The sequence below is a fragment of the Castor canadensis genome, chromosome 4, assembly GCF_047511655.1.
Source record: "Castor canadensis chromosome 4, mCasCan1.hap1v2, whole genome shotgun sequence".
Lineage (NCBI taxonomy): Eukaryota > Metazoa > Chordata > Mammalia > Rodentia > Castoridae > Castor > Castor canadensis.
In genome coordinates, this window is record NC_133389.1 from 14,118,076 (window position 1) to 14,136,357 (window position 18,282).

The 18,282-nt window shown below is 41.6% G+C and overlaps 1 protein-coding gene and 1 pseudogene across 1 annotated transcript; both read left to right on the forward strand.

The window, feature by feature from the left end:
* Positions 1-17: 17 nt before the first annotated feature.
* LOC109697075 (cysteine-rich protein 2-binding protein pseudogene) lies at positions 18-2,487 on the forward strand (annotated as a pseudogene).
* Positions 2,479-15,459, forward strand: LOC109697074 (serpin B6-like). The gene is given in 10 exon segments (XM_074069581.1): positions 2,479-2,643; positions 3,283-3,419; positions 7,067-7,241; positions 8,567-8,676; positions 8,678-8,712; positions 10,506-10,580; positions 10,583-10,649; positions 11,792-11,909; positions 13,821-14,006; positions 15,103-15,459. Coding segments are annotated over 10 exon segments (1,425 nt in total).
* The last annotated feature ends 2,823 nt before the right edge of the window (positions 15,460-18,282 follow it).

The following is an 18,282-nucleotide window of genomic DNA, read 5'->3' on the forward strand; positions in this document are numbered from 1 at the left end:
ACTTGTGCGCAGAAGGGATGGATAGTAACACCCATCTGAGCAGTTTGATAAGTCGACAATGACTTATCAAATGATGATGAAGCCACCAGAACACTACCTCAGAAGGGCTGGAAGAGGGTGAAGTGGAGGGAGAGACGCTCCTGATCGTTGAGTCAGAGGATCATCTGTGGACTTATGACCAGAGAGGGGATTCCCTCAACAGCGAGGAAGGAGATGTGTTGTGGATGGAGGAGCAGCTGTCCTACTTCTGTGACAAGTGCCAAAAATGGATACCGGCCAGTCAGCTGAGGGAACAGCTCAGTTACCTTAAGGGTGATAACTTTTTTAGGTTTACTTGTTCGGATTGCTCAGCAGATGGCAAGGAGCAGTATGAGAGACTGAAGCTGACATGGCAGCAGGAAAAAGACTTCGACGTGGTGGAGCACAGCAGCAGGTTGTCTCGGCGTGGGAAGTCCTATGTATTTCCGTTCAGGTGCTCAGGAATTTGGAGAGCCTGGATGGTGGAAACTTGTTCATAACAAGCCCCCAACAATGAAACCTGAAGGAGAGAAGTTGTCTGCTTCAACTTTGAAAGTAAAAGCCCCAAAACCAACATTGGATCCCATCATTACGGTGGAGGGACTTAGAAAACGAGCAAGTCGGAATCCTGTGGAATCTGCCGTGGAATTAAAAGAGAAAAGGTTTCGAACGCAGGAAGCCGAAGACATTCGAAGAGCCCAGAAAGAAGCGGCAGGCTTTCTGGACAGGAGCACATCCTCCACCCCTGTGAAATTCATTAGCCGAGGTCGAAGGCCAGACGTGATTCTGGAGAAAGCAGAAGTGATCGACTTCTCGTCCCTGAGCTCCTCGGACCGCAGGCCTCTGACTAGCCCCTCTCCTTCCCCGTCCTTGGACTTCTGTGCCCCCGGGGACCCCGGCCTCCCACTCGGCTCTCCGAAACTGATCTGATTCCCGATGTGATGCCGCCACAAAGCCCTGTTCCGCGATGACGACGAAATGGACCCGGGCATGGAGTCCGTCCGGCCCCCCACCGGCTCGGCAGCTGCGGGACCCGTGGGGGGCAGAAAGAAGGTCCGAGCCCCTGAGCAGATCAAGCAGGAGGTGGAGAGCGAGGAGGAGAAGCCGGACAGGATGGACGTGGACAGCGAAGACACAGACTCCAACGCCTCTGTGCACGCAAGGGCTCAGGAGAAGAGGAAGCCTCCCTTGGAGAAGGACACGAAGCCCAAAGGGCCCAAGTATACCCCGGTCAGCATCTACGAGGAGAAGCTGCTGCCCAAGAGGCTGGAAGCCTGCCCGGCGCCGTGGCCATGACGAAGAGGAACTGTGGGCTGCCGCTCTTCCACCTGGACGAGGTGGTGAACGCCGCCTTGCTGCTGGTCGACGGGCTTTACGGTGCCAAGGAAGCAGGAGTGTCCAGGCTTCCCGCCGGGCAAGCCACCTACCGCACCACCTGCCAGGACTTCAGGATCGTCGACCGGTACCAGACTGCCTTGCCATCCCGGAAAGGATTTCGGCATCAGACCACCAAATTTTTGTATCGTTTGGTGGGATCAGAAGATATGGTTGTAGACCAAAGTATTGTCAGCCCTTATACTTCTCGTATCTTCAAGCCTTTCCTCAGGCGTGATTATGAGACAAAGCCACCCAAACTACAGCTCCTGTCACAGATTCCTTCCCACCTGCACAGGAGTGACCCACACTGGACACCTGAGCCTGACGCACCTCTTGACTACTGCTATGTCCGACCAAATCACATCCCAACGATCAACTCTATGTGTCAGGAGTTTTTCTGGCCTGGCATTGATCTGTCTGAGTGCCTGCAGTATCCAGACTTCAGTATTGTTGTCCTGTATAAAAAAAGTCATCATTGCCTTTGGCTTCATGGTTCCTTATGTGAAATACAACGAGGCCTACATTTCATTTCTGTTTGTCCATCCTGAATGGAGAAGAGCAGGGATTGCAACTTTCATGATCTATCACCTGATTCAGACCTGCATGGGCAAGGATGTGACCTTTCACATCTCAGCAAGCAACCCTGCTATGCTGCTATACCAGAAGTTTGGATTCAAGACTGAAGAGTGTGTTTTAGATTTTTATGATAAGTATTACCCATTGGAGAGTACAGAGTGTAAACATGCATTCTTTCTGAGGCTCCGCCACTGATATGAACATAGCTCCTCATGGAGAACCGCGTGTGCTGTCCAAGAACAGTTGGAGACCTGTGGGCAGTTACTCATCTCACTGTGGACTCTGATCTTCTTTGTGGTTAGAGGTCGTAGTGGTGGGCAATGATTGAGTGGTGGGCACAGTTGATTTCCTATCCTTTCTGGAGTGGCCTTTGACCAACGTCTTGGTCTCCACCACTGAATAAAACTGAATGATGCTGCTATTCTCCTTCCACCTGACAGCGTGTCAGAGCAAAAGACCTTCTAAACTGATATTCTTGGTAAGAGAGAGTCTGTCTGTCCTAACTTTATGGACAAGAAGACACAGTGTCGAAGTGGCATTGTGCTGTCCTGGGAGGAGAATTATGCGATGATTACAGAAAAGGATTCCAGTGCTGTTCCCAGCCCAGGGCCTGCTATCACTGAATCCAGGACAACTTCTGGGACACTGAAGTTCTGTTGTCTCTTTGTGACAGTCAGAAAAAATAAACTTAGTGTCCGTGTCTAAAAATAAATAAATAAATAAATAAATAAAAAGAAAACACTAGGAGGGTGAGATGAGTAAAGTTGGGAGGGAAAAGATTGGAGAGAAGAGGAAATGAGATATCTCTGAGCATTCCTCCATATTTTACTACTTTCAAAAAAATTAAAGGAAAAACCCAACTGGCACCCAGCGAGTAGAGGCCAGAGATGCTGCTGCACATTCAGTAAAGTCTGGGAGCCTCCAGGAGTTATGTGGTTTAAAACAGTGATGCTGAGAAAGGTGGGCTCAGGGTAGGGATTTCAAGTGTCCTAAGATGAACTTTCCAGTTTTAAAAGTTCAGTTAGCCTTCTCCCCACTTCCAGAGGGATTGCTCCAAGTGGCAGACACGGTTTTCATATTGGCTTGTCAGTTCAGCACCCTAGGGTTGAATTTCTATTCCTCCATAGTCCTGTGGACCATTCATTTTAAATTTCTCTTCTTCAGTGTACTGCTTTTCTGGGAGTACTAGGAACTGGCACTGTTTTGTCATGAAGTCCTGATTCAATTCTCTGCAAAGATACTTGAACTTGGGGTTTGAAAGGGGAGTATAATCGCTTACCCCACATCAGGGCCTTTTCTCACTTCCCCAAGAATCGCACAGCTGGAAACCTTGCTGTCTTCTGGACCAGCCCAGCAGCTGCAGGACTGCGCCCTCCCAGCCCCACTAATATCAGACACCAGCTCTGCTGCTGGAGCTCCATCCTCACAGCACTCACTCACAACTTGAGGTGTGTATCTGGCAGAGCTGCTTCTACGGGGACTTTAGGGTATTAGCCCCAGTGTGTTGGGAAAGTGGGGAAACTTGCAAAAGTGTTTCCTGAGGGACCCAGGTTCCCCTGGGATCCTTCACTCTGTCTTGGGTTGAAGGTCTAGATGGGAAAGTGGCCGCGTGGGGACTAGGGAGCGGTGGGATGAGGAAACAGGTGCAGAAGGTGATCCCTATCTCCCAGGTACTTGTGGCAGGAACCACTGTGCTCCCAGGCCCTCCAGCACTGGAGATGGAGCGCCCCCACCTGGCACCCTGGAGGAGGCAGAGACTTAGAAGATGGATAGAGGCTGCACTGAGTGCCCAGGGCTGCAGTTCTGAGTGGCCTTGCCACAGCTAACGCTGCAGGGAGCACAGCTTTGACTCCTCAAGGCCATCTGAAGGCCCAGAGAGATTTGTGGGTCTCAAAGGCAGTTAACCTAGGCACCCCCAATTGCCTTTTGAAAGAATACCTCAGGGGGTTCGAGGTCTGTCTTGACCTGAGATTGACCTTGACCATTTCTAAGCACTTTCCAGCTCGTTCAGAGTGGCCAAGATAAATTTCAGGAACTCTTCAGATCTTGTGATTATCTTAATTTTATTAAAAATACTGAAGGCAATTACTGAAGACTTCTTATCCTGAAGCTAAGTGGAGATGATGGACAATTAATCATATTTGGGTTTTGTTATGCTAGACAAATTCAGCACTTATGTTAGTTTCTTCTCTACTGCTATGTCACACCAACTCAGTTTTGGACAAAAGAAGTTGTGGAACATTAGTATGTTATTGCTAGGGAAAGCAGGTCAGGTCCCAGGACTTTGGTTTCTGGAACCTGATTGTGCCTAATGACCAAAGTGTGACCCAAAACGGTCTTCCCTTTGTGGTTTGCAGGACTGAGGTGATGTGATGCAAAAGTGACATTAGTACTAAGTACAACGGGCTTCTTGTATCCTGGGGCTCAGTAACGTGCACTGTGATTAACAAGAAATTAAGGTAGGAGTCAAACAGCACATGGATTTCACCAGATTTCTGGAGAAGTGGGTGGAGGAGAGCCTGGAGGAAGATCCTCCAGCTGCCCATGGAGGCGAGAGACCTCATGAGGAGTGAAAGGCTCAACATCGGAGGAAGAAGGTGCCTGGACAAGCAGGGCAGAAACACAGGCAGGGAGGGAAACAGGGGCCTTGGTTTACAGTTCCATCACTGGCCATCACATTGGCTAGTTACCCAGTCCTGGCAATCAAACAACCACCCTCCATTCCCTCCCCAGCATGAGCTCGGTGTCTCATTGCTTCAGGATCTAATTCAATATGGAATTCAGGGACCCACAGTTACCAGGGGTGGAAGAAGACAGATTCAGAAGTTAAAGATTAAGTGCAGTCCCCTGCCACCTTCCTGTTCCTGACCCTGCCTATTTCCAGGAAACTCAACAGTCATACCAGAAATTTCCTCTCTGGAAAATTCCTTTGGGCACTGTTCCTCATGAAATCACATTCTAGGGTCTCATTCTTTCCATCAACACAAGAGAGTAAGCTATGAAGCCGAAAACACAGTGGGCTTCAAAACGAAGAGCATCGGCACCGGGCTCTCTCAGCTGAGACAGCTGTGCAGCACCCCAAAGAGCAATGGATTCACAAAAGCATGGACTCAATAAGAAGACTGTCAACAGTAGTTGGTGCTAACACAACCGATCAGGAAAGAGAAGAGAATACACTGGCTTCCAGTGGAAAGCCTCTAAATGCACGTTTGTCTTGGAAAAGGAAGGCGAATACAGTCTTAAGTTCCTGTCTATGGCACAGCATGGTACATTTGGAACTGAAATGGTCTAGCGAGCTTTGTCAGTAGCATAGCCCAATAACGGCAGCATTATTTTTGGTCAGTGCCAACATTCATATATTCTGTAAATATTCAGATTTTGTATTTTCAAACTAACTCCCTTTTTTGCTTCTACAAGGAGTAGAAGTGATGTCATTTTTGAGTTGGAAAAAAAAATCAAATGGGTAAGATCTTTTGCCAAACAAGTATGTTTAGTACAGAGAACACAGGTAAGTTAAACAACATAAAGAGACCCACACTAGTCACATTGGAACAGCTTGAGTGTCAAGAAATAAACACTTGTCAGTTGAAATACGTTGTACAAAGCTATGGTTATTATATATAACAATTATATATAATTTTATTCCTACACTTAATTTTGTATGTTCCCATGGCATACCTGTGATTTTTTAACACTTTCATTAATATCCAATCATGTATGTGACAGAATCTAACTAATCTAACCAGTTCCCTGAAGAGATGTAATGATTTTCTGTGTATTCAACTTTACACTCACAGTTTTATCCATTCTTGTGTCTTTCTTTCAGTGATATAGTTTGAAATGGAGTATTTATTTAGAATGTTCAAGTATTTCATTTTCTTTTCCTCCTCTATCTCTGCTCTTCCTCTTTCTTTTCCTTCTTCCATTTTTGCTTCCTTTGAGAAAGTGTAGTCATATATTATACTTTGGAAATATGGGTGTCTCAATTTACAACATCAAATGTAGAGTATAAGAAAGGAATGCCTACTTTACCAGTATTAGAAAAGAATAGTTTTTGTACTTAGGCATTTCATGTTTTAAAAGAGATCTTGACTTGCTCGCTGCCACTCCTTTCTCTTTGGAAGATGATGTGAAGACAGAAGCAAAGTTTGTAGGGAAGCCAAGCATTGCTGCATTTCTACAAGGCAAGAAAAGCTACAGATTGCTGGCAATCTACAGAAGCTGGGACACAGGCAGGGATGCCCTCTCTCTCAGTGCCTCCAGAAGGAGCCAGTTCTGCAAACACACTGATTTTAAATTTCTAGCTTCCTGAATGTGAGAGAAATCTCTGGTTTAAACCATTCATTTTGTGATAATTCATCATGATAGACCTCAAAAATGAATATGCCATGATAAAAAGTTAGGTAGTAAATGCTTCTGTGACAGCAGAAAGTTCTGGCTATTGTAGGATTGGACAAGGAAGATGTCTGGGCCTGGGTGAAGTAGGAGATTCTTAGAAACATGGAATGACTTGTGCTTTGCTCTGAAGAGAATTGAAGGTCAAAAGTAAATTGAATGTAAGCATTTGATATATCTTTGTGGGGTTCAATTCATCATCTCTTAAGATTTCAGAATGGGATCCTCTCTTCAACATTATAAAAATATTCAATCACTTTGATTGTGTAACTTTGTGATTTAGTTTATTATACCGAAGTATTTTCAAATAATAATGTACAATCCCTTACAAAAAACCAAGCAATACATGATGTAAGTAAAGTTAAATAAATTAATTTCTATTTCTACCCCTAATAAGATAGCAGCCAGGTGTATATTCTTCCTCACATACTCTATGCTTACAAACACGTAGTCAGATAAGTGCCCATTCTGTTCCTTTTGAAAAAATGGGATTATATTAAATACATTACAAGTCAGTTTTTCCATTTTAATATTAAAATCATGCAATATAAACTTGAGGGCTCCACCAAAATATTTAGTTTTTTGTATGTACCTATTTACTCACAGAATGAAATGATCAACCATAACTATAGATAGAGTGAATATTTAAGAGGCATGTGAACATATTTATGCATTTCAGTCTTAAAATCAATTCTTTCAGATTTAGCATCATAGATTCTCTGACAGAAGCTAATGGCAACTTTGGCTTGAACCTTTTGAAAAATCTGGGTGGAAGCAACTTGGAAAACATATTTTTTTCTCCCTTGAGCATCTCCTTGGCCTTGGCAATGGTCTACAAGAGGGCGAAGGGAAGCACAGCTGCCCAGATGGCCCAGGTACCTCAAGCTGTCTCACAAACAATACATGTTGCACTGAATTTATACATTGAGATGATCTTCTGCATTTCAAATCCCAAAGTAATAGTAGCATTCACGTAACTCTGCTAGTGTCACAGGAGTGAGGATGGGGAGTTGTCCGGATGGAACATGGTACCACTGCCTGGCCATCCTGGGATGTCAGGACTCACTCGTGGATGCTACAGCAGGCAGCTGGCTGGAAGGTGCAAGAAGGCCTCATGCATATGTCTTCACCCTTGTGCTAAAGACAAGAAAGTCTTACCTTTCTTCTAAGACCCTTCCTTGTGCCCTTTTCAAGGTCAGCATGGACATCCTTATGGGATGTTAGCTGAGTCATAAGAGAATGAAGTGAAGCTGCTTGGTGTTTTAAGGACTGAGCTCAGATGAGTGTAGTTTTTTCTGCATTTTTTTCCTCAGACACTGACAGACATCAGACAGTTCCAAGATGAAGGCGGAGAGACTCCATTCTTTTGTTGTTATCATTTTTCAAATTGTTTTATGATACAGTATCTCAACCTCCTGTGTCAGCCTCCCTCGTGCTGGCATTGTAGGTATGTGCCACCATGCCCGTGAGGCACTATCTTATGTATTGGGAGGACCATGTGTATGCAGAGGTGAGACTTACTGTTGGCGCCCAAGTTTGCAGGCAAACTGCCACAAATAGCGAGCATTAATTACCTGAGGCATTTTGTTGAGGTTAGACAAAAGCATTCTCTCTCATACCGATGCTCAGAGCACTCTGGTTTATTTTGGGAAGCATTTCAGAGGGTCGTTAGAGGGGTTTTAAGTAGGCAGACTAAACTGTTATGATTTGGATTTGCCCTTTCAAAATGTAGGGCACCAATGCTAAGATGTTAGGAGGTGGACTCCTTTAGAAGAGAAAGGCAATGAGGACTTCTCCTCCATACGTGGATTCACAGTCTTCATGGAGGGCTTGGTGAGCTTGCCCTTCTGCCTTCCACCAGGTGAAGACACAGCATTCCTCACTTTTGGAGGCTGTAGCCTCCTTCAGGCAGTTGAATCTGAAAACATCTTGATCTTGTATCTCCCAGCCTCCTGAACTCTGACGAATGTCTGTTCTTTATAGATGAATCAGTCTCAGGTATCCTAAAGCAGCAAAATTTAGATTGTGGCAGTGGCTTTCAGGTGGCTTGTCACCTTGAATTAGACGAATCATCTTCAAGCAGTAGTAGAATGTACAGAACTCTTAGTGCTGAGTTCAGTGTGTACCCATTTCTTTGTAAAGTCACAGAATGCTAAAAATGTATTGTTATTCCTTTCTCTCTCTTTCTTTTTTATTTCAGGCACTTTCTTTTAAGACAGACAGAAGCGAAGATGAGGCTATTTACCATGGTTCCCAGTCACTTCTTGCTGAAGTGAACAGAACTGGTACTCAGCACTTGGTTAGAACCGCCAAGGCTCTTTGGAGAAAAGTCTTATGAGCTCCTCGTGGTAAGTCACACGTGCTTCTCTCTAAGGAAACAGACGGCAATGTGTTGAGCAATGGCGGCAAGCATTCTTACATGGGGGTCTGCTCCCGGGTCTGCCTTTCAAGAGCCTCAAGGACTTCTGTTCTTTCAGTTTTCATGTCTGTCGAAAGGATTGTATCACACACTGTCCTGAGTTTTCTGAAATGTAAAGGAAACGGTACTAAAATAACTTACACAGACTAATGCAATTGGATCTGAATCATCTGAAAAGGGGAGTCGAAATGAATATTTCTAGCCATGGCTTTGCAGATATTGATGATTATTTTGTGAGATTGATTGATTATTTAAATGTGTTTTTACATATTTAAACATTTCTATTGGTTTTTCAAGCACTGGAAATCTTTCTATATATATATCTTGACTGATTAAACTACGTATATTTTTGACAATGCTTTCATGACTTTTTTTGTTTTAAAAAATCAATTTAAATAAGATCTTGTTATATGTAAATGAAACTAAGTAGACAACAGTCCTCATCAACCTTCTTCCAGTCCCATAATTCCTGTTGCCAATGGAAGAGTTTTTATGGATTTGTTTTGGATCCTCCTTCCATATAGAAGTTTTGATTTGTGGGGTTTTCTGTAATAACCACATTGTATCATATGGATTACTTTGTAATTTGTTTCTTTTCACAATACATCTTAACTTCTATCCCTCTAGTTTATGCGGATCTATACCACTCTTTTTTATCAACGTCTGCTATTCCTAAGTGCGGATGTACTATAATGTGACTGACCCTCCCTACTGATGAGCGTTTAGGGTCGTTTCTAACCTGGGGCATTAGAGAACGTTATGAAGAAAACTTATAAAATCATGATTTTCAAATCTTTTTGAGTAAATATCCACTAGTACAATACTGCATCATAGATCAAGGGTATTCTAAGGTTTGTAGGAAACTGCAGGTGTCTTCAAGGTGTGCATTCTTACAAGCAATGAGTAAGAGTTCCTGTTGCTCCACATTTTCACCAGCATGGTGTTGTTAGTGAGTGTCACTTTCATTTAGTTGAAAGCATTTTGAAATGTCTCTTGGTATTTCTTCTTTGACTCATTCCTTGTTTAGAAGTGTGTTGTTTAATCTCCAAGGGTTTAGGGATTTTTTTTTAGCTAACTTTTCTTGTTGATTCTAGTTGGTTTTAGAGAAGACATTACTTGATTTTTCTTATTTTAGATTATTACTGTGTATTTTTAGGCCCAGAATATGGTCTCTCTGGGTGAACATTACAGATGAGCAACTGGATAAAATAATCAAAGGTGCCAATTATATCCAATTAGTCCATAGTGTTTTATGTCAATTTCATCCTCGCTGATGAAACTGTCCATTTCCCATACAGGGATGTTAAGTTTCCAATTATAATAGTGGATTCATCTATTTGCTTCACCATTGTGTCAGTTTTTGCCTCCTGTATTTGATGGTCTTTTATTAGGTGCATATTTCTTAAATATTGCTGTTTTTTGGAGAACTCTCAACATCTTTTGAGTAATCTCATTGATGTTCTACTACTCTTTCAACGATCAAGAGTTCCTACAAACCATTTAGTATTCATACCATTATTTTAATTATAAAATAAAGTGTACAAGCTAATATCAGGTATGGCTGAAAAGAACTGGGGCTTTAAGTTAATTCCTTATATTTTATTATAATTTGCATATTGTAAATCATGAATTACTGATTTTCTGATATGGCACAAAGAAACATAAGTTATTATTGTTAATTACTTTTACTGCTGGGAAATCATGTTTCTGTGTCTATCCTGGTGTTTTACAGATTCCTGCTGCAAATTCTACCCAGCCAACATGGAACAGCTTGACTTTGTCAATGAAGCAGAGACATCAGAAAATATATAAATGCCTGGGCTGCTGACAAGACTGAAGGTGAAAATAGTCATGTACTCAATTTATCAGACTATCAAATAGCAAATATCAAAAGGAGTTATTTCTTTCTCTAACTGAGCTTTAAAAAGTATGTTTCTCAAAATAAAAATGCCTACACAGAGAGTTTTTCTCTAGCTTTATGCTTGTGAGGCTTCTTTTCTTTTCTTTTTTTTTTTTTTTTGCTGTAGAAGGGACTGAACCAGGGCCTAACACATGCTATGCAAGCACTCACTCTACTACTTGAGCCATGCCACAGACCTATCCTTGCTCCAATTAATGTGTGATGTTCCTCAGGACTCAGTACATGTGTTCCTTAAAATTATTCTTAATTGTTTTTGTTATTAATATTAGTTAGTTTTTCTTTTTAACATAGTATAAAATTAGAAATTAAGGGATAATACTTGTCTTTCTGGTATTCTCCAAGTTCAATGGCTTATCTATACAATGCTGGAGGATTCTTTGCCAAATGCTTTGTAAACTGAAATTCTTTTTTTTTTTTTCAGTATATAAAGTAGGATTTATTGGAGAGAAAGGAAAGGCTACAGCTAAGGTACTGCAGCGGAGCCCGGGAGCCAGTGGCTCCGAAATTCTTAATTTAAGCTGATTTTGCACAAGTATAACTTCTCACCTTTTCGGGGCAATCCTTTAACTTACTTCCTTTAAGTCATAGATACCAATCATTCCTTTCTACCTAACATGTTATCAGGTAATCCTCCATCTGTTAATATCTTCTTGTTTGCTCAATACATTTTATTTTTTGTGGTCCTGGGGTTTGAACTCGCAAAGCAGGCACACTACCACTTAAGCCATTCTTCCAGCCCCTTGGCTTTTAGGTTACTTTTTTAGTTAGGGTCTCACTTTTTTCCTCCAGCCAACTTTTGACCTCAGTTGTGCTAACTATGCTTAAGGCATAGATGGGATTACAGGCATGAACACTGCACCCAGCCCTTGTGCTTTATTTTTGTGGTGGTGTTCATACTGTTGTTGTAAGGACAAGCATCCTATACCCAAGGACATGGACGTGGACATCTCTGTCCATGTCCCAGAATGGACATCACGAATTTCCTTCATCTTGCCTACTCAGTGAGAGTAATTGATCTGAAGAATCTTCCTGGTACATGCATCAGCAAGCACTTCTAATTAAAGGCATCTTTAATTCTTCTTTACAGGTAAAATTGATTCATTGACGAAGCTGGTTCTTATGAATGCCATCTACTTCAAAGGGAGTTGGGATAATCAGTTTGAGAAACATCGGACCAAGGAAATGCCCTTTAAAACCAGCATGGTGAGTGTCTGGCACTACCAATGGCAGTTCTTGGTTCCTGTCCTGATATTGACTATAGAACATGTGAGAAGCATCACCTCAGGAGCATGGATTCACATGGGCTGTGCCAGCACTGCAGCTGGACTCCCTGCCAAGGCTTGGCGCCTTTCTCTTGCCCTTTACCACTTTTTTTTCTTACTCTCTTTCTCTCCTTCTTTTGTGATATTGGGGATGGAACTAGGGCCTCTTGCTTGTTAGGCAGGCACTGGATCACTTGAATCACACCCTAGATTTCTCTTTTCATCTTTTTTTTTTTTTTTACCTCATTAAAGGTGGGTACAACTCCTGGGCCTCTTCCCCAGCCAAATAAATTATTTTGTGTACCATCTGGATCACAAATCTGACCTTATAGTCTTCAGTTGTTGAATGAAGTGTCTATTTTACCACTCTTACTATTACTCTTTGAAGGCAGAGAATTCTATCTTATAAGTGCCTAGCACATCTGCTCAATAAACACTGAGTCAATGATACTCAGTCTTCTCTGTTAATAAAGATTAATAGGCACTATGTTTGTTTAAAACGAAGGTAAAGAGAGGGAGGCCTACAAAAGATAGTTTAGGTCCCTCCAACTTTGAACATATTATTTGCTAAAGGTGTATCTTTCTCTGGAATGTGTCTAATCCTTTCTTTTTTGTTTAACTCTAGAGACATTTTTTTTGTTTTTTTGACAGTACTGGGATTTGAACTCCAGGCCCCATGCTTGCTAGGCAGATGCTCTATCACTTGAGTTACACATCAAGACATTTTGGCTTTAGTTAGTTTTTAGCTAAGGTCTTGCACTTTCTCCCAAGGTTGGCCTTGGACCTCGATCCTCCTACATATGCCTCCCAAGTAACTCAGATTACAATTATTCACTACAATACCTGGCCCTATCTGAAGAGATTTTTGAAATATATGGGATTATACATTGATTAAGTTTAGTTTTAGTCACTCACTATTGGTTAAGTCTTCCAGGCTGACTTGAAGTTAAAACTTTAGTTTGTCAAGAGATCTATTTCTTTCTAGCTTTATTGAGAAATAAAACTATCCCACTTTCTCCTGGAAAATATTTCTTTCATTGAGATTTCTTTACAAGGTGTGTGCTCCATTTTCATTCAACTCTAAGTAACAGGAAACCCATCACAAAGTATTGACACTCTTGAAGTTCATGCCCCATATCAGAAAGTTAGGAATGGTCTCTGGAGTTATCAGAGGCCAGGTCTAACATGGGATGTAGGTGAGACTTTCTGAGCACCAGCTCTCTTCCTTTGCTCTCATTGTTAGCACCTAACATTCTTACTCATGATCACAAGATGGTTCAGCCATGACATATGCAATTCAGGCAAGGGGAAGGGGAAGGACACCACTTAGTAGGTAAAGGGATAAGAAAGTGCATTTATGGAGAAGCAAATGACTTTTTGGAAAGATATATAGGCCGTTCAACAATGGGGGGTGTAATATTCTTGCGACAATGTCTGGATTAGTGTGGTGCAGACTTCTCAATTCTGAGAAAAGGTGCATAGAGTTGCTTCTGAAGAGGGGAATTATGACAACTGAGTTATTTTTAGTTCATTTGGGAGGCTCTGCATTGGAGCCAATATGACATTTGAAGATCTTGAATGCTTCTGTCAAAATAATTGTAATGCCTTTTTGAGTAACACATCCTGATTCCCGTAAAGATCATCAAGAGAAAAAAATTTAGAACTGATCCCTGGGCCTTTCAGCATTGTGACACTGAGGCAATGAGATGAGTCAGTAAAGGAAGGTCAATGTGGTGTTCAAGAGTGGAAGGGAAAAAAGTGATCCAGGGGCAGGAAGTGTTTGGCTGTGTTGAATGTGCCATGTGTCAACTAGGTCATGTCACAATTTAATGGTTACATAATTCCTTTACAGACTGGAAAGAGACCTATGCAAATGATGTTTCAGAAATCTTCTTTTAAAATGACCTATGTCAAAGAAATATTCACCAATGTTCTCCTGCTTCCCTGTGTTGGAGGGGAGCTGAATATGGTCATCACACTTCATGATCTAATTACCTTCCAAAAGTTCATCAGCTGGCAACCAAGACTTTACCATAAGGCCTTTGGAAGACTTTTTTTTTTAATTTGTTTATTCCTCCTCCCTGTCCCCACCCATATCCTCTCCCTCCCACTGTCCTGGGAGACTTTTTAAATCCAAAACTTCATATTATGATTAAAGGAGATGACATAAATCATCATGCATTTTTTTTCCAATGCACAGGGTACACTTTTGACATATGTTAGTACTCTCTTCTTCCACATTGCCAAAATTATGACTTTGTCCTTAGGAAAACAATTTTAGATTGCAAACTTCTGTGATTCTTTGACTCTCCTGGGGATGTCACTAAAATTAGGTTCTGATCTAGTTGTCCTGGGTCAGTGCCTGACATTACATTTGTACTTAGCTGGTAGGTGATGCTGAGGCTGTAGCCCATGAACCATTCTCTGAAGAGCAAGTAGCAGAGAATCAGTGAAGTCTTTCAGAAGATCATTGATTGGCTTTTTTCAGAAAATCAATTCCTACAGCTAAATGGATGCTTGGGAAGAAGGGAGAATGGAGATTGGTCAGAATGGAGGCTGTTATGGGCTTTCAAGAAGAAAGTCAGTGGCGATGGAAACAGAGGAAAGGGCAGACTGTAGATATTTTGGGATTTAAGGAAGCAAAGAATTGTGAGGGATTTATTGGGAGGAAGTATAGGTAAAAGAGAAATTCTGCCTTGATGTGCTTCCAGTGAGATAGAACCCACCCACAAATGCAGTCCAAGCTCTGCCTTGGTGACACATTTCTGACTTAGAAAGGGCTTTTTATAGGTTTCTGGAAAGAGTCAAGGCATAGAAATGTAAAATCATTACCAAGTTTAATAGCTCAATACTACTGTTCTCTTTTCCATATGTATGCTGTCAAGTCTGGTAGTCACAAATAGACCCCATGACTGTATACATTCAAATTAAGTAAAATTAAATATTCTTCTCTTCTTTTGTACTTCTCACATTTTTAGTGCTGAAGAGCCACATTTGGCTAGCAGCTACTCTACTGTAAAGCATAGGTGCAAAGCATAAACACCAGAGAAGAAAGCTGGATTGGACACTACTCCAGACCTTTGCAAACTTCAATTCTCTCTTTCTAGGTGGAAGAAAACCTCTTTTATGGGAAGATGCACAAAACAGAAGTGGAAGTTTTTCTCCCTAGATTTAAAATGGAAGAAAATTATGACGTGCAATATGTGCTAATAGATTTGGGCATGGTACATGCCTTTGAACAAGCCAGGGCTGACTTCTCTGGTATATCGTCTAAGAAAGAGCTATATTTTTCCAAGGTCATACTCAAGCCCTTTGTGGAGGTGACTGAGAAAGGTACAGAAGCAACATCTGCCATAACTGTCACAATGAAATTTTGTCCATTAAGCCCCCAAATCCCCCTCTCCACATTCTGTGCTAACCATCCCTTCCTTTTCTTTATCCAGAACAGCAAAACCAATGATACTCTCTTCTATAGGAGATTGTACTTTTAATAAAGAAAGAACTTTTCGTGATGCATAGAGCTCTTTACTTTCTGTTCTGATCTTCTTTTGCTATGACAGCTTACAATGTGCCTACAACCCAAACTGACCTTATCAATGTAGAGGTAGAAAATCAGACATTAGAAGTTCAGTTTAGAATTTCCTTGTGTGTATGTATCTTTCCATGAAAGTGTTTCCTAAGGTTTGAAATTGCTATCTTTCAAGGGTCTTGTGGTCATTTTGGCAGTGGTGGTACCAGCCACTTAGTAAACCTCTCTACCTGGTTCTAGATGTGCCATGTCCCTGACACCCACACACATGGATTTCAACTCTCAAAGCTACTTCCTGTCTTTGCTTTGTAGAGTCTGGCCCCTCACCATCTTCTGAGTTTCTCTTCTCACAGGTATAAGATCATAGATATTCTTTTCCTCTCTGCTCTGATCTTTTGCATTAACTTCTTGACCCACTTTTAATGAGAGAGTACAAAGTGAACTGGAGAACCGGGAGGAGGTGTGGGGAGCATGGGAGCATGCTTTAGAAGCTGACAGAGATCACCTCCATTCCCAAGCTTCCTGCCAATACTTAGAAGCCAGCAGAGCAGGGAACTCAGATCAGTGAGAAATCAGTCCAATTTTCCTCATGTGTTTTTATTTTCATTGCCCTTGGGTTCATGTGAACTTGTGGGCCACATGCTTACTGAAATATCCAACTATCCCCTTTCTCTGAAATTTTAAAAATTGCTATCTGGTGGCAGAGAAGGCTAGATATGGTCTCTTCACAGTAATGTGGTTTAGACAGCCTCATAAGTAAACATCAGAGGTCAATACTTTCAAGTATTAAAAACTAAAGCTTGGCTTTCTGTGGTCATTTGTGCTACTTCCATGAAATACAACTGCCGTGTTCAGCAATGGGGACCACATTGACAGGTTAGGTGAAAGAGAAAGGCTGAGCTCTTTCCTATGGGGCATCATTGATCCCTTAGCAGGTTGTAGGGCCTTTGCCATGTTGAACTTCACTGACACAATTCCTATTTTGATTCTTATCTGGTTCACTTTTCATTTGATACCCAAGTCACCAATTTGGCTTCTCTGGAGAGAATGGGTTGAGGCATGACATTCACTGAGGACTAAGTCTGGAGAAAAATAAGTTGTAGGGCAGCCTGAACTACATAGCAAGAAACACAGAGAATACAACAAAGAAATTGAAGAGAAAAGAGAGAGCAGTAGAAGTTGCTGGGTTTGTCACTCATCCTTCTTCCTTTTCTGCCAAGCACTTAGATCTGTTAAGAAGACCCAAGGGTACAAAAAATTAGCATGTGTGATTCTTTCAGTACACACTCTGAAAGCTATAACCAATGACAGCTGTCATCCACTTGTTCCAGAACAAAGGTGTGCTTCTGTGCCCAAACTTGCTGATAGTACAGTTAAGTTCAGGGTAGAAGGTGGATGGATGGAGAGAGTAAATGGAACAGGCGTCAACCTCCAAGAATTTAAGTGTTTTTCTTCCTTTTCTCTAGAATAAGGGCCTTCAGAAATATCATTAGTGAATTATGAAGTTGAATGATTTGTGTTCTTATCATTCACAAGTGTATACTGATCTCCTGATTTGCATTAGGTATTTTATGTAAGTTACTTTATCTCCAGCAACATGAAATCCCTGATGATCCTGAGGCTCAGGAGGTTAAATTGAACAAGTTCTAATGGCTAGCAGATAGAACCTGAGATTAAAGGTAATACTAGAGACTGGATTCTCATGAAGGGGCTGAGCTGCTACGTCATCTCCTAAGTGAAGGGCAGCTGTGAGCATGGTTAGAGAAAGGACCAGAAAGAAGTCTCACTTCTCAGGCTTTGTCCTCTCTTATGAATACTGAGTCTTGAAATCTCCCATCACTAAAAATACATAATACCGCACCTGTGCATGGAGGTGCTGGAGTATTGGAGCCATGATCAGGCACATTTGGCTGTATAAACTGTACAAGGTCACTCTTCCCTGCAGAGTCCACCAGCTTGGGACTAAACCTTCCACACATGAATCTTTCAGGGACACTTCATATCCAACCTATAACATCATCCAAAACTCTTAAATAAATAGAAAAAAAAACCCTTAAAACATAATCCCCCTGGAAACAAGGAATCTTTGGTAGAGCAGACAACTCTCAGGGCTAAAGAATAGAAAGCCAGAATCAGATCAAAGAAAGACACCACTGAGTGCTGGTCAGAGATTGCTGCTAAGAAAAGTGGACATAGCTTTTGGAATCCTGGGCAAAACTTGACTACAAAAATACAGGATGGACCCTTCTGGCAATCCACCACAGGGTTACTGGTAAAGGGAACAAAGAAGGATGATATGACTTAACCCTTGAATATGAATATGAACCCTTGAATATCACCTTCCCCCAAAGTGAATAGCAACACTTTGCAAAATTTATTTGGGCTACTTTTAGATTACTTACCTAAATTGAATAGTAAGTAAAAGTTAGGAAGCAGTGAATTTGCATTGGATTAAAAAACCACTTTGGTCGAAATTATTTATATCTTGGGTTCATTATGGAAGGTGTTGTAAAAACTTGTAACTGTTACTATGGATCAATGAAATATTCAAAATCAACATTTCACATTGTGGAAAATGAAAACATTACATACAGTAAAAAGTCAGTGGTTAATAGATCCACTAAGTATAGCAGAGAGGGTTTTACAGCAGTGAAACATCACCAAGCTTAACCCTATTGTACGCTATGGACCTTAGGTGATAAATCATCAGTGCATATTCACCGATTGAACAAAATTGCCACTCTGCTGTGAGATATTGATAAATGGGGGAAGCTGCACCTGTGCC